General features: G+C 43.0%; 1 protein-coding gene across 1 annotated transcript in view; it reads left to right on the forward strand.

Moving 5' to 3' along the window:
• LOC122806064 (serine/threonine-protein kinase ULK3-like) overlaps positions 1–16,660 on the forward strand; it is a 571,755-nt gene that overhangs the window by 211,116 nt on the left and 343,979 nt on the right. Inside the window, exon 7 of the mRNA XM_044076303.1 lies at positions 6,651–6,806. Coding sequence (XP_043932238.1) covers positions 6,651–6,806 — 156 coding nt within the window. The remainder of the gene's footprint in view (positions 1–6,650; positions 6,807–16,660) is intronic.

Genomic DNA, 16,660 nt, shown 5'->3' on the forward strand with positions numbered 1-16,660 from the left:
TGGAGATGTTTTTCGATCTGGGCTTTGCAGCATGCCCTTGACCCTTTCACTGCCCTGGTTTCTGCGGTTTTAGAATTTTTGGGCAGGGATCTTTCAACAAGGTGCCAGTTCTTCTACAGTCAAGGTCCTTGGCAGCAATTTTTAATTTTCATGTAGGTGATAGCATGGCTTCCTTAGCATCTTCTAAGCTTTGCAAAGCCTTTTTAAAAGGCACCTTTCTTCTTCAGCCACTGGTGAAGGATTGTGCGCTACCGTGGGATCTTATGTTGGTTCTGCAAGTTCTGGTTTCATCCCCTTTGAACCTGCAGCCTCCGTGGACCTGCAGATTTTGTCCTGGAAGACTGCCTTCTTGGTTGCTATTACTTATGCCAAGAGGGTTTCGCAGCTTCAAGGTTTGTCAGTCAAGCCTGCTTGTATGATTTTTCATAAGGATAGGGTATCATTGCATACTAATCCATCTTTCCTTTCTGTGTTAGCTTTGGAGTCCAATATTAATAATGTGATTAATCTCCCCGTCTTTTTCCCAAATTTTCAAAATAAGGGAGAATACAATTGCATTTGTTGGATGTGCACAGACAGCTACATTTTTACCTGCACAGGTCTAAGTCCTTTCATAAGTCTAACCAACTCTTCATTTCCTACTCTAAACCCCTTTTGGGAAAACCAATATCGAAGGTCACCATTGCCCATTGGATTTCCCAGTGTATTATACTGGCATATTCTGCTAGGGGTTTATCCCTGCCAGGTCATGTGAAGGCATATTCCACTAGCTCTATGGCTACTTCAGTGGCCTTTTGGTTCAGAGTTTCATTAGATGACATCTGCTGTGCGGCCACTTGGACTTCATCACATACTTTTATCTCACATTATAAGTTGGACATCATATCCAGGAACAGGGCATCCTTTGTCTGTGCCATGCTCAGGAATATCCTTCCATGAGGGCCTCCCAGGTGTTTAGTAGGTGGGGACTCTGTCCAACAGGTTGAAGACCAAATGAAGACAACAACTTCAGATAAAGAAGTTATGTATTCACCATAACGTTCCATTTGAGTTGTTGCTGTTTGTCTTCAACTTTTCCCTCCCTCCTTCCCCTGCCTTGCATAGATTGTGTGGTGGTGTGGCGAGTAGAGGATGTGGTCACCACTTGGGTGCCTCTTGCTCTCCCTTCTTGCGTATAAAGAAATTCAGCATGGGTCAAGGTGTTGGGTCAGGTGTAGATGCTAAGTTAGGCAGTAAACTCGATCTGAAAGGAGGAAGGAGACAGGGGCATTATGGGTAGGGTAGGAGCTTGAAGCTCGGATCAGTTGCTGGATATGCGGCTGAGTCGGATCCGGTAATCCGCAGGTTGAAGACAAATGAAGAGCAACAACTCAGAATGTTATGGTGAGTATATAACTTAATTTTTTTGGTATACTTGGCAAGCTAGAAGGGTATTACTTGCCTGTGATTGAAATATTTGTATGTATGTATGTACACTTCAAACAAACCAAAGGCTGAAAGCTTCAGACCCTATACTACAGGAAGGAAGTCATTAACAGCTCATAGCCTTACTCATCTTCACACTAAGTGCCAGACAATCTGTGTTGTAGCTCAACACAGAGCACTTCGCACTCCAATGCCTGCAAAAAGAAGTTGTACCAAAAATATGTTCATTGCTAAAATATTAACATTATCCTTTTAGACTTTAGGATATAGAGTTTATTTACATCCAAGTAGTAAAACACTGTCAGTCAACAAGGAAACCAAGGATCTTACCCAAAGAACATTGCTGATATGATGAGTCTCCTGTTTACTGCAATTAATTATTTAATTTATTCCATAACTACTGTGGGATGCACAAACCAAGTATTTATAGCATGCATTTGCACACACACACACACACACACACACACACACACACACACACACACACACACACACACACACACACACACACACACACTTGTGACCAAAATTATAGTGCCTTATGCTGTAAATCTCAGAAATTTGCTTGTGATCAGATGAATGAGCAAATAACATAAATAACAACCTGAAATGTATTTCAGCTGTCTGCTATGAAAACTGCACAGTATAACCTATTGTGCACCCATACCCACCCAGTTGAAGAACTATATATCTCTGTATGTATATATAATATGCACACACACACACAAATATATATATATATATATATATATATGTATACACACACACACAAAAAAATATATATATATATATATATATATATATATGTGTGTGTGTATGTGTGTATATATGTGTATGTATATATATATATATATATATATATATATATATGATATAGGCCTAGATCACATAGTTGAAGTTTTATAACTTCGGACACGAAATGTAAGAACCATTCCGTTCGAATTTACAAAACGTCGACTCTAAATAAAAAAAAGAAAAACAAAAAAGAAGGAAAAACAAAATAAACTGTTGTAAGCAGTGGGGACAAGCTCCCTTGCACCGCCACACCACCCCGCTACTTAAATATATCTATATATATATATCTTTTGTGTACCTAAAACGTTGCTATTATAACAAGTTTGGTGTTAGCAAGTGGTAAACAAATGTAAAATAAATAAATATGAAGTCTGAAACTCAGTCATTATTTAATGATTTGAGTCCACAACGCTTTACCTGAAAGCCACATATTTTATGAGGAACAGACTCCAAGTATAAGGAAAAATCATAGATAGTTGAGAGCCATGCCCTCTCTGCACACACACACACACACACACACACACACACACACACACACACACACGACTATCATTTACAGCCACATTTATGGCCTCAGATATTTGCTTGAGATTGCATGAATTAATCAGTACATGAATTAATGACCCAGAAATGTATCTCAGCTCACTGCTATCAGAACTGTGCAGTGCAATCCATTGCAGTTCCCATCTGCCCTCTCAGCTTTTTAGCTCAAGAATCCGAGAGAAGACAAAATCAGAAACAGATTTTAAGTATTTCTCCTATATACTTAACAAGGTAGCTATAATAACAAGCATTGCATTAGTAAACTTTTTCTGAAGGATTCAAAGCCCAAAAACTCACATGCTTGTGATTATTTATTGACTGCAATCCACAAAAAATTACCAAAAGCCACAGATGTTACTTGGAACAGACCAGTCTTTGATGAAGAATTCTGGACAAAAACAAAAATAATGGGGGGATAAAAGCCCACATAGGGGACAGACTTTAAATATCACTGTTTTTATTTTATTTTACCTGTTTGTTAACCAGCTTAACCCACTGGACAAAAAGTCCATTTTAAGGACGACCCAGGTGCACTGTTTGCTTAATTGACCTGCTGAAAGTCCTACAAAAAGGCAAATGGCGGTGTATGGAATAAAACACTGTGCCTTTAATTGCAGGAAGCAGTTCATTAACAGCTCAGAGCCTTAAGTGTCAGACAACTCTAATTTACTTTAGCAGTTAACAGAAAATGTGTTGCATGAACATGCATTTTCTGAACAAGAAGTATGAAACTCTAATGATTGATACCATTGACTGACTGTGATTCTCAGTGATTTACCAGAAATGTAAAATTTAATAAAGGACATGTAAAAATATGTGGCAAAATCAGGAAACAACACTGCAGACAATTGTAATTCACTTAAAAGTTAATGGAATAATGGATGTTGCTTCAACATTAATTTTCTGAATAATAAGAGCTATAAAGCATTAATGATTGGTAATGTTGACTGATTGTAATCCCCAGTGATTTATCAGTGAAAAGCAAAAGTTTTATGAGGGATGGAAAAACATGTGGGAGTATCAGAAACATTCTGCAAAGTTGGAGAAATATGGGAGGTAGTTAAATTCTAATTCATTTAAAAGTTAACAGGACAAGAGGTTTTATATGGACAAGTGTTTTCTGAACAATAAAGACTATGAATTGATAATGACTGGCATTATTGACATGTGCATACAAACACATTAACATACCCACACAGACGCAACAGGAAATAAAACTTTTTTTTTTTTTTGCAACACACACATTTTTGTACATAAATTATTACCAAAATATACAAGCAGCCTCTCTATAGGGCATGAGAACCTGCCACTCAGAAAAGGCTGATACCACTAAAAGAGCACATTACTAATTCAATCCAATTTCAAATGAATGAATGAACGACTGCATCAATTTACAGTTTGTTGTAGTCCTGTACCTGTTTAACCGTTTATTACATTTCTAAATAAAGCTTAATCACCAGCTATTACCCCCCCTTCCACCCCCCCCACATAAACATAAAGTCATTCAGTCCATTTTCACTATACTCTTGTCATTCATAAAAAAAGAAACCGCAAAACTAGAAAAAACATACCTACTTCTTTTATTTACCTTTCATGAGGAATTAATGAGTCTTCTACAAAAGTAGATTGTTTTGTAGTCAGGGGGCCTCCTTAGTGTAGTTTTTAACAAATATAGTCACTGTGTCGAAAATACATGGCTTTCACACTAGTGAGACATATCTATGGTGCTGAGAATTCTAGGCAACCTGAACTCGAATTTATTTAAAAAGTTAGAACAAAATGATTTGCATTGACAAGTATTTTCTGAATAGTAAGAGCTATGAAACGATAATACTACAGCACGCACACATTACCAGATCCACAGTCCACAGGAATACATTTTCAAACTGTGCAGATTTTTTTTCCCCATGCTTGTGATAAATTGCATTACAAGGATGTCTGCTTTTGGTATGTTTTGACTATGGTAAACTCCAGAAAGCCTCTCCTTTATTGGCTATACATTGGAGCCAATGAAAGAGAAGATATCAGAGCTGTTACACATCAAAACGATGAAACAGTGGAGCAGAACGCAGTGGAGCAGAACAAAATATTTGCTTTTATTTAAATGCAGCAGTGGAGCAGAAGCATTTTTTTTAACCGCTGATGTTATGGGCCCAAACATTTTTTTTAACAGCAGATGTTGTGGGTCCACCACATCTAGCACCAGACGCTAGACAGTTATTTAGGTCGTCTTGTGCTGGATCTATCCCCAGAAAGAGTCCAGCTTCTGTCTTCTGTGTTGCGTCAGTTCATAGCATATCCTTGAGTTAGCTATCATGTTGTAATCCTTGCATCTGTGTGAGTGGCCTTTGACCCTTACAAGGATAGTTAAACATGTAGTATACTGCCCTCAACTTCTACATTTGACAATAGTCTTTGAAGTCTCTGTACCACTGTTGACTATAGCTGGTTGATTATTTCTTTAATGGGTTCTTTTTGTTGCCTTTGTAATCATTGCTATCTTTTTATCCATTTCTGCTCACCATCATAGCTTTTTGCTCGATATTCCTATCAAAGATAGTATCCTTTCTTCTTTTCATCATAACTTTCAGTACTGACAAAAATTAAGCCTATATAGTGTATGGGAGCTTTTTGGGATCACTGTTTACCTTCCCCTTGAAAACTCGGCTCACCATCATGAGATAGCATGTAGCATTCCATATACTTTTATTGAGTTTTTTTTTTTTTTGTGGCATTCACTGGCGCCTCTTACCTAACTGTAAGCAGAAATGGAATTTGTTTTTCATTAAACTACACATATTGTCTCCGATATTAATAGATGTGCACTCAGTCAAGTTGAAAACTGGTGTATACATTTATTTTATTTCACTGGATCTCTTGTACTACTTCCGTTATACTCCTAGATAGTGCTGACACATGGCTTATTGGTTTCTGCTTGCCAAGGCATGGCATCATTTTCTCCTTGCGTACACTCTGCAGTGCCTCATTGCACAAACTCTTAAATATCTGAATGCTAGACCATTAAGTCATATTTAAATGACTAACTTGTAAGGAATTGAGTATTCTGTACTGTTGGACTGCATAAGATAATATGGTCAGCTACTTTATTAATTTATTTATCGATTGCAGACAAGCTGTCCTTTTTCAAAGGAAGCCCTGGGACAAAAGCTCAACAGTAAAAAAAGCAAACAGTAAAACAGTAGTTGATACATTTTAGACAGTAAGCATAAATACATTTTAGGTCAGTATAAGTTGTCGCAGTTTGATAGATTTTTTATACCAGCTATGGAAATAGTACTTAGTAGAATACAAAGTAAACCAGATGACATTGTAGGATGGTGTATTACAGGTAGTGTATCTTTGCCCTTAATTATGGAATTTGTCATTTTCTTTTCTGCTTCTTTTTTAAAATAATGTAATGGGATTTCACCTGTCATCACATATAAGTGTGAAGTGTCCTCAGCCAAAGTTATTTTGACATTGTATTTTATAGTAAGAGATTATGCTTAACATATAGCCTTAAAGAGTCGATTTTAAGAGTTGCTCCTAGAGTGTCCTCAGCCCAAGTTGATTTAACATTTTATTGTATCATAAGGAATTGAGCTTTGCTATAGCATGTGACCTTAAACAGGTGATCATTAGAGTCACACCCAGTAGTTGCCTTTTGTTACTCCCTGAGGAGTGAGTATGTTCAGTATTGTTTTACAAACTGGAAGTGAAATGTTTTGCTCCTTTTGGCAACACTGATAGAATGTTAAAAGGTATAGGATATAGTTACTGTTTTTAGCTTTGTTTTCATTAGAAAATAACACAGTGTTGTGGTATCTAATTAGGTATAGCTACAATAATCAAAAGGTTAATTTTGTTCATATTTTTTTACTTTACAGATACCATCAGGGGCTCGAGTATCCCGAGAGTGTCGAGACCTCCTGCTAAGGCTTTTAGAAAGGGACCCCTCCAAGAGAATTCTATTTGAGGAGTTCTTTACACACCCTTTTGTTGACTTAGACCATATGCCTTGTCCAGAGAACCTTGAAAAAGCAGTGAGTCAATCTTACAGCTTTTAACACATTTGCAAATGATGCCACATTCACAGAATCTGAATATTTTCCCATTTGGGTACAGATCTTGACAGGGAAATTTTTCTGTAAAATAATGAATTGTTTGGTAATCACATTTTCAAGGAGGACAATCTAGAACTAATGGTGTTTTATATTCCTTTCTGCATATTAGCAGAAACATAGTAGTTGGTGCATTTCTGGTATGCCTTTACGGTAGTTTTTCATTATTTAACATCTGCTTGTGATAGCTCAAGTACTGGCTTGAGACACAGTACTTACCTGTCCTTCTTTACTTGGTGAGGTATTACGTACTTAACTTGCATAATCTCTGTTCAACAATAGGTGACAGAATAACTTGTTTTAGGCATTATCAAATAACATAGTTGCTGGGGCCATCACTGAACAATTGTAGAGTTCATTGGTGCCAAAATCTAGAGCAGGTGATCTTATTTTGATATTTTTGCTTTAAGTTTATCAAAGCAACAGAAAAATTATGTGGTGCTCACTGAATTTAATTTATATGGGCAGCAGAGGAAGAAATGAGAAGATGAACCCCAATGTTGCTTCCCTTTGATTAAAATACATATGTTGTTCTTCTTTCGACTTTTCCCGGTTAGGGGTCGCCACAGCGGATCTCCGGTCCGCTAATGATTGGCAGTAGATTTATATGGTGCCGAGGTGCCAGCTTGACGCCCAACCTTCAATGAAGGCACGCCCTATGCATGTCTTTCGAATGCCACTCGACCGTGGGGAGGACATGCAGACTTGACACAGAAGGCACTCCAGCCGAGAATCGAACAGGAGAACCTCTTTCTGTGAGGCGACAACACTACCGCTGCACTTTTTGCTCCCATATCTGCAGACTACCAAGCCTCTTCTAATTTTATTAGAACTTGTTTGTTCACCTGTACTGAGTATACCCAGCACAAGAGTGAAAGCTGTCTGGTGAAACCATCTTTCATGCATTCATGTGGTTGGCATGTGCCTTTACTGGCATTGTGGTAAAGAGGGTGTGTATTGTAGGCCCTAGCTCCTCCCCAGGGAAGGGGACATGTGACCTACATCACAATGGGGCTAGTATGGCTTTCCCTATATGAGAGCATACTCGTTTGCACCTGAGATGAAGACTACAGAATACACTGCTTGATGGCCGAACTTCTGCCCCAGGGCTGCCCCTTGTATTTCTGCTCCTCCTCTGAGGATCCCTGTACCCCCTGAGGATAGACATACTCATCTTCACTACATCAGCTTCAACGGATACCTGGTTTCATCCCTGTGTGCCACAGGAGCTCACCCTGAAAAAAAATATTCAGCTTATAAATGCATAGGCCAAATGCTTTGCTAGGGATGGTCTGCACCCCTCCCTCTAGGCTTTCGAATATTAGCTAAAACATTGTCTTCCCTGAAAGTGCCTTTTTTATGCAGTGCTAAACTGTAGGTACTTCTGACATAAATCAAAACCAAGAAAATCTAAAGGTATTACTGCTCACTGCCAGGAGTCCAAACAAAAAGCTTCACTTCCTAGAAATTCTTTACCATAGAGAACGCTGACATATGTGTGGTCACTGAGACATAGTTTTAAGCCAGGGAGAGCACACCAACAGTGCAAGGTTATAATGCTTTCCACACATTTAGACCAGCTACTTCACAGGCAGGGACTAAAGGTGGAGGCGTCTCTATTTACATCAACAATAAATATACTTCAAGGCTGTTCAAACAGGACAATGCACTTGAGCTGCTCCATGTTCAAATCACCAAGGCAAAATCCAGTACCACTTCTTGAAAGCTATAGGTCCCCCTCTATGACCCAGGAAACACATACCCAAGTATTTAAACTTACTAGAAATACTAACCATCCAACCCAATACCATATTCATGGGTAACTTTAATTACCCCACTATTAATTGGGAATCTGATACAACACCAAATGTACATTTACATCGACTCCTGGATTTTGGAAATACAAACTCCCAGGACCAAATAATCAGTACAGCAACCAGGGGTGCAACCATACTGGATCTGGTCCTCACTAATATGGGAGAGTGCTACACACCCCCTACTGTAATGTCTTCCTTGGTAAGGTCAGACCACAAAATGGTCTCCTTTAAAGTAAAAATAAAACCTGGACTCCCAGCTAAATCTGGAATATTCAGGAACTACTCTAAGGCTAACTTCCTGCTATTACGTGATACTATGCAGAACTGTTCACAGAAACCCTGTACAAGCATATTAATAGCTGCGTAGAGGCAGTTGTACCCACCAGGAAGAAGTACAGAACTAACTCAAAAAACAAGCCACCCTGGTGGAATCAGAAAATCGGTGGGCTGTAGAACAGAAGGAAGAAAATCATGGCAAAAATTAGGAGGTGCAGCACCAAACAGGATAAAAGCATTCTCAAACTAAACAAACAACTCAGAGGACAAATAGTCTACCAAAGCCAAACTTGAGGTTAGTTTGGCCTCACAGGCTTAGGACAGCCACAAAGCATTCTTTAGCTTTGTCCGAAACCTCAAAGGCAGTACACAGTTGTGTGCTGAGCTCATTGTAAATGGAGTCACCTACACTGACACTGATGAAGGCTTACATAGCTGAAACCGGTTTGTGAGGTGAATAAAAGAGATTCCACCAATATTGGAGTGCTGGCCTGCTTTGTTGTCTGTCACGTACACTGAGCCAGAAGATATAGCAAACCTCCTGGCTGATAGTCAGTGTTAACTTCACCCCCGCCCCCCTCAACCTTCCCTCGGGAAATACCATCAAATTTAACTCTCCCTACTATCACTTAGGAAACAGGTCCTTAATGCTCTAAGGCCAAGAATACCGCATCAGTGGGCCTAGACAATATCCCAGGATGCCTTCTAAGTAGCATGAAACATGACCTATCAGGGCCTCTGAAATTACTATGTAACTGCAGCCTCCAAACAGGCTTCCTGCCTCATGATTGGAGAACGACAACAGTCATCCCTTTAGACAAAGGTGGGCCATCTACAGACCATAGAAACTACAGACCCATAAGTCTCACTAGTCTTTTATGTAAAGCCATGGAAAGAATTATCATGGAGATGATTAGTAGAGATATAGTAAACCTCCAGACACTGGTCCCCAACCCAGTTTGGTTTTGTCAAGGGCAAATCATGCCTACTCAGTCTGGTGGACTTCTTTGAGAAGGTCACCAAAGCAATGGATGAGGGAAATCGTTCACACTGCCTACCTTGACGTGACCTAGGCAGTTGACACAATACCTCATTCGGGCATTGTTGACAAACTCAAGAGGTTAGGTACAAACTCGTATATCACCCATTGGATGGCCAATTGGCTCACAGACAGGACCCAGGAAGTTAGTATCGGGGAGTCCACCTCTACAGAGAGGCCAGTTACAAGTAGAGTCCCTCAGGGATCAGTCCTTTGACCGCTCCTTTTTGGCATTTACTTCTCAGAAATCAAGGGCAATGTCAGTGGTCTTTAGCTCACTAAATTTGCAGATGATTGCAAATTAGGAGCTGTCATTGAATCCCACACTGACACAAATGTTCTCCAGGAGGGGCTGACACAGACAACTGGTTTCAGAGTCAAGGACTAAAACTAAATGCTAAGAAATGCATAATAGTACCTTTGGTAAGTTATCCTTCCCTGGTAACTATCATATCGGCAACACACCCCTTAGAGTTGACCCAGTAGTCGGGGACTTAAGGACACACACAGATAGTAATCTAGCCTTTGACCATCACGAGTCTGCAGTAGTGAGGAAATAATTCTATGCTCTGCAACTTATAAACAAAGGCATGGCATTTAAGTCCAAGGAAGTCATTGTTACACTGTATTCAGTATTCTTCAGACCTGCCATTCAGTACGATGCCCCTTTGGTATGCACCTAACCAGGCATATCCAACAATTGGAATGCCCACAGAGGTTCCTCACTAAAATAATACAGGGTGTAAGTAAAATGTCTTATGCAGACCGCCTCAAAGCCCTATCCCTGTATTCTGTCTCCTGTCTCCTACAGGCTTTTGAGGGGAGATCTGTGCTTGACATACAGGGCATTGTCAGACCCCAGTCTGATGGTCCTCCTGCATATCGAGAAAATAAACAGCACCAGAATTACCCATTCTAAAGACGTAAACCATGCCCATGGTTATAAATAGGACCTTCTGGAGAGAAAGGTATGTATCCCAGAGGCCTGTCTATGGAACAGGCTCCCCATCCATGTGAAGCAAAGTTCCTCCCTAACCCAGTTGAAGTGCAACTTGGTCTATTGGATGGGGACCTTGAGATTCATCCCTGGTTTGGGCACCTATGTCCCTGATAGATACAAGCAACCTGTAAATGATTCATCTCCCAGGCCCCTGCTTGCAAATGTTTTATCTCCCAAGCTCCTGCTTGATACACTTATCAAGGGTATCAGATCTTGTCAGAGATTTGGGATGCATGGCTAGGCTTAAAAAGACACTTGTGATCGCTAGCCTAGTAAATACATATGAACCTATGAACCTACGATTATACTGAATGTTGGTTAACCAAGAGATCTTAAAATCTTAAGCTTAAACTCATTTATTGTCCTTACTTTTGAATAATTTAATTGTGTTGATTGTTGTTGCTGGATTTTTGACTGTCTGGCCCTGATTTATGGTTCGGTTGTGTTTTGGCTTTGGCGTGTCTGACAAACCAGCAGGGTTTAAGAGGTGCTCCTCTTGTGGTCACAGGATGCCCATTTCCGACTCGCATGAGGAGTGCGTCTGTTTTTTGGGCGCCAACCACCTGAAGGTTGAATGCGGTATTTGTGCCGCATTCAACCCCAGGGCCTTGGTTGAGTGCCACAATAAGTTACTTCTGAAGAATTGGCTGAGGGCGGGTCCTTTGGTCCAATCTCTGACCAAACAGGGTCCCTCTGACCACAAGAGGAATGCTTCCTCTGTTCCTGGGTCCACTTCCTCTACAAAGCCTAGGCTGTCGGATCCTAGTTCCTTGGATCCATTTCCAGCCTTGGCGCTGTTGTCTCCGACATCCCGTGAGTCTACTCCCAGATCCAAGGCCTCCAATTTGAGACCTTTAGATTTGAGGTCCCTGAGGTCTACTCCTGGGTTTAAGGCCTCCTGATCGAGGCATTCAGATCTTGCCCAGACTAGACCTGCCACAGATCTGATAACCTCGGATCGGAGGCATTCGATTTCTAAATGCTCGGATCCTCACTTGCCCTCAGATCTGAAGCAGACAGATCCGGGACCCGTGTCGGATTCCATCTTGATTGGGGACTCTGTCGGGTTCTGGCCCAGAGCAGCGTTTTTCATCTCCCAGTAGCAGAAGCCGTTCTTCTGAGAGGTACAGGAGGTACTCGGGGTCACAACACGTGTCCCCAGCTAGGTCATCAGCCTCTTCTGGGTCTTCCAGGAGCTTGCTCCTATCTGACATGGACAGGATGATGAGGTCATTCCCCAAGCCTCAAATTGAGTTGGAGCTTCTTGTGCCCCCTGCCCATCTGGCTAGGGGTCCTTCCCCTGCCTCTACTCTTCAGTCTCCTCCCTCGACCCAGGTGGTTTCGGACTTCCACGGCCTGCTGCATGGTGGCTAGGTGACAGGGACTCCTAGAGCCTACTTTGTCTCTACCCCGTCTGAGTCCTTGACCAGCTCTGCTCTTTCTCCCCCTGAGCAGACTAGGTCCCGGACCTCAGCAGCTGCTCTGGAGTCCATGGGAGAGGGTTCCTGTCCAGTTTTTTTTGGACTGGTCCCTGCCCCTTGGTGCTTTGGCTCTCGACAGTTCAGGTCGCATATTATCCTGGAGTCTTGAGGTGGTGGCATACTCTGCTTCCTCTTCTGAGGTGGGCTTGCCTGGCAGAGATGTGGAGGGTGCGTCTTCCAGCCCTTTGGCCTTCCAGGTAGTAGAGAGGACCTTCTCTGCTGGAGCTGTCTCCCCAGCTCTCCAGGGCCTTTCCCAGCCCTTCTCATCACTCAGAGCTGAGTCGTCTCATCCTGCTCCCGGCCAGCCCTCTCGAACCAGCCTTCAAAGAGGAGTTACCCCACTTGTGGTTCCTCACTCTTCTGAGTCCTCCTCTGAGCCCCTCTTAAAGGATGTGCCCTGGAAGAGGATGTGCAAGAGGAGACAGAGAGACTCTTCGATGGAGTTTCTCACTGAGGTTACGGACCTAGATGAAGGGGATGGGTCCCCAGATCTCTGCCTAAAGATTCTCCTTTGGAGACATCCTAGAAATCCTCAAATTGAAGGGTGGATGGTCCTCCCAACCCCCATCCTCTGAGGAGTTCATGGTCCTGAAAGTGTTTGGGACGGGACCATCTACCACCTGGTCCCCCCCTACTGGTGAACTGATGGACCTTATTGCCAGCAGGGCATGGAAGGACCCCGATACTGTGAAGCCAGTTCCCACACGAACGGACATATTCTTAAGTCCACCCAGAGATAGACAGTTTTGGCCAAAGGCATGCCAGTTGAAGCTGTCGTGGTAGCTGCTGCCACTTAGGAGTTGGCGGAGCAGAGTATGTCTGTCTATCCCACCCTTCGGATGATCAACAGACATAGAAAGTGTGTTTTAGTCTCAGCTGCTTTTGGTCTGCAGGCACTTAATTACTTGGCGCACACTTCACCCGCCTCCAGAGATATTTGGTTAAGGAACTCACCACTTCCCTTTCTGAGTTGATGCCTGCCGAGGACCTAGTGTCTCCCAAGCTATCCACTCTGGCATCCCTTGCTAATTCCTCGATGAGTTTGATTTCCAGTGCTATGGAAGGCACCTCTTGAGTGGCCAGCACAGGCATAGTTATTCGGTGTTTCTCCTGGCAGCGTCTGTATGGATTTGCGGAGTCCTTTAAAGCATCCTTTCCCAATACCCCCTTTGGATCAACTCTCTTTGGCCCATCAATCAAAGACACACTAACCCACAGTGAGCAAGAAGGGAAGACCTTGTTGTCGTCGGGAATCAAGTTTTCTGCCCCTCAGTGGTCCTTTTCTAAAACACGAGGGACTAAGAAATTGTGGTTCCGAAAGTCGCAGTCTTCTTTTCAGAAGCCTCAGGATGAACCCTCTTCTAGAAGTCAGGGGAGAGGGTTCAACGGTAGATGCTGCCTTCGAGGCAGAGAGGGTCTGCAAAATCAGTGCTCCAGGGAACCCTTCTCCCAGAAGCCCTTCCAGCACTCCTGATGCATTGCTTGGCTGTCCTGCCCTGTATGCAGTTGGGGGTCATTTGTCTCTGCACCCTTTGGCCTGGGCAAATATCTCAAGAGACTGGTGGGTGCTAAGCATTATTTCCAGGGGCTATTTTATTCCCTTTTCTCACCCCCACCAGTCAGGAAACATCTCCCTGATGTGCCACCTCATCAGGGGGAGTTAGCTCGCAAGAAGTGCTCAAGCTTATTCAGAAGAGACCCATCCATGAGGTCCCACCAGGACATCGAGGATCCGGAACTTATTCTCGCTTCTTTTTGGTGCCAAAGAAAATGGGGGACCTACATCCAGTCCTAGACCCGAGTGAGTTAAACCTCTTCGTTAAGAAGTCGAAGTTCTGGATGGTCACTATACAGTCCATCATGCCCCTTCTGCACAAGGATGACTGGATGTGCTCTGTGGATCTCCAGGATGCATACGATCATATAAAAATAGACAGGTGCTCCCGGAGACATCTCCACTTTCTTGTTGGGGCCAGTCATTACCAGTTCAGGACCCTGCCCTTTGGTCTTGCCACAGCCTGCCAGGTGTTCACCAAGTGCATGGCAGTGGTCGCAGCTCACCTGAGACTGCAGGGATTCTAAGTGTTTCCTTCCCTCTACGATTGGCTCTTCAGAGCTCCCATGAACCATCATCTGGCCGCAGCCACTCAATACCATCTCCTTTTTGACCAGCTAGGAATTACCATGAAGCTACCCAAGTAGAATCTGATTTTGACCCAGAACTTAGAGATTATTGGCATCCAGCTAGACACTGTGTCAGAGATTGCAAGGTTACCTGCCAAGCATGTACAACTAATCAGATCCCATGTTCAGTGTCTCCTAGATCTGTCTCGTCCTCAGGTCTCCTTCATTCTCAGGGCCTTGGGGTCCATGGCAGTGGCAGTCTGTCTGGTGCCGTTAGCCAGGTTTTATATGAGGGTGCTACAGTGGACTCTAGTGGTCTTCTCTGTCTCACTCAATGACAGCTCTCTTCCACCTCACTCCAGTGCGGGGGTCATGTTCTTTGGTGGAGGTCATGTTCTTTGGTGGATTCAATCTCCCAATCTCCTCATGGGCAGACCATTTTCTCCTTCTCCCCCTGGTGCCATGGTGACCACAGATGCTTCCCTGCTGAGGTTGTGGGGGGCTTTGCCAGGGAAAGACGCTCCAAGGTATGTGGTGGTCTGCAGAGACCAGACTGCACATAAACATATTAGAGATGAGGACAGTTCTTCTCAAGTTGCAAGCCTTTCAGGACTGCCTTCCTCTGGGTACCATTGCAGTGCACATGGACAACATGGTGGTTGTGTGGTACATCAACAAACAAGAGGGCATACGTTCTTATCTATTTGTCGAGAGGCCATGAGAGTGTGGGAATGGGAGATGTTCTCAAGATGCTTTCTTTGCAACACACATTCCCAAAGAGACCAGCATGTTAACAGACAAGCTCAGCAGAGCTTTCTTGAGTCCTCATGAATGGTTCCTGAATCATTCATTTGCGAGAGATATTCCTTCTCTGGGGTCAACCTAGTTGCATTCTGTTTACTTCCCCTTTGAATTACAAATACAGCATGTACTTCACCCTGATCCCTCCAGCCGGGGAGTCCCCCAGGGATGCTCTATCCCATGATTGGCCTCCAGGTCTCCTTTACACTTACCCTCTTATAACTCTCATTCCCAGAGTGCTTCAGAAAGCTCATCGTCTCAAGGCTCCCTTGATCCTCATTGCCCCCTTCTGACCTCGGCAGGTGTGGATCCCTCCTCCTCAGGTCTCATCTGAAGTACCCCTCTTGGGTACTGGATCCCCTTCTGGCTCTGATATCTTACCCCTCTCATCTCCTGATCCCCAGACCTTCAGACTGTTCGTCTGACTGCATGATTTATCCACTTCCCGTAATCCTAAACCAGCCCAGGCTTGCCTGTCCAGTCAGAGACATCAGTCTGGTCCAGTCAGAGACATCAGTCTGGCCTCTCAGAAGGCCTCCACCAGAAAGGTTTATCATAGTAAATGGAAAATATTTTCTGTCTGGGCCAATCAGCAGAATCTGGATCCCTTTTTGGCTCCCATTCCTGACATCTTATTGTTCTCTTCTCTCAGGATAGAGCTAGTTTCTCCACAATAAGCAGCAGCTAGTGGCCATCTCTAATTTTCATATTTGAGAGGAACCTACTTTTTCTGTTTGCCTTTGTAAGGCCTTTTTGAAAGGTGTCTTTCTGCTATGGCCCCTATCAAAGATCTCTCTCCTCCTTATGACCTTACCTTTGTGCTCCAATCTGTTACGTAGAGTCCTTTTGAGCCTCCTGCAACTTGCAACATTAAATTTTTGTCTTGGAAGCCCACCTTTTTGGTGGCTATAACATCAGCAAGATGAGTTTCTTAAGTTGCAGGCTCTCTCAGTCAAACCTCCATACGAGTCACACCATTCAGTTGCCAGTTTTCTTTCCCAACCATTCCTTTAAAGGAGAGTATATGCTGCACATGCTTGATGTACATAGACAGTTATGATTCTATATAGACAGGACAAAGAGCTTTCGCAAATCTGACCAACCTGTTTGTGGACTTCTCTGTTAACAGACTGGGTCGGGTGGTGTCCAAGATTACCATATCTCACTGGATATCCTAATGTATTTCTTGAAATGTAGTCTTCTAAGGGATTGCCTTTACCAGGATCTGTCAGAGGTCA

Source organism: Protopterus annectens, chromosome 7.part0, assembly GCF_019279795.1.
Source record: "Protopterus annectens isolate FY-2018-M chromosome 7.part0, PAN1.0, whole genome shotgun sequence".
Taxonomy (NCBI): Eukaryota; Metazoa; Chordata; order Ceratodontiformes; family Protopteridae; genus Protopterus; species Protopterus annectens.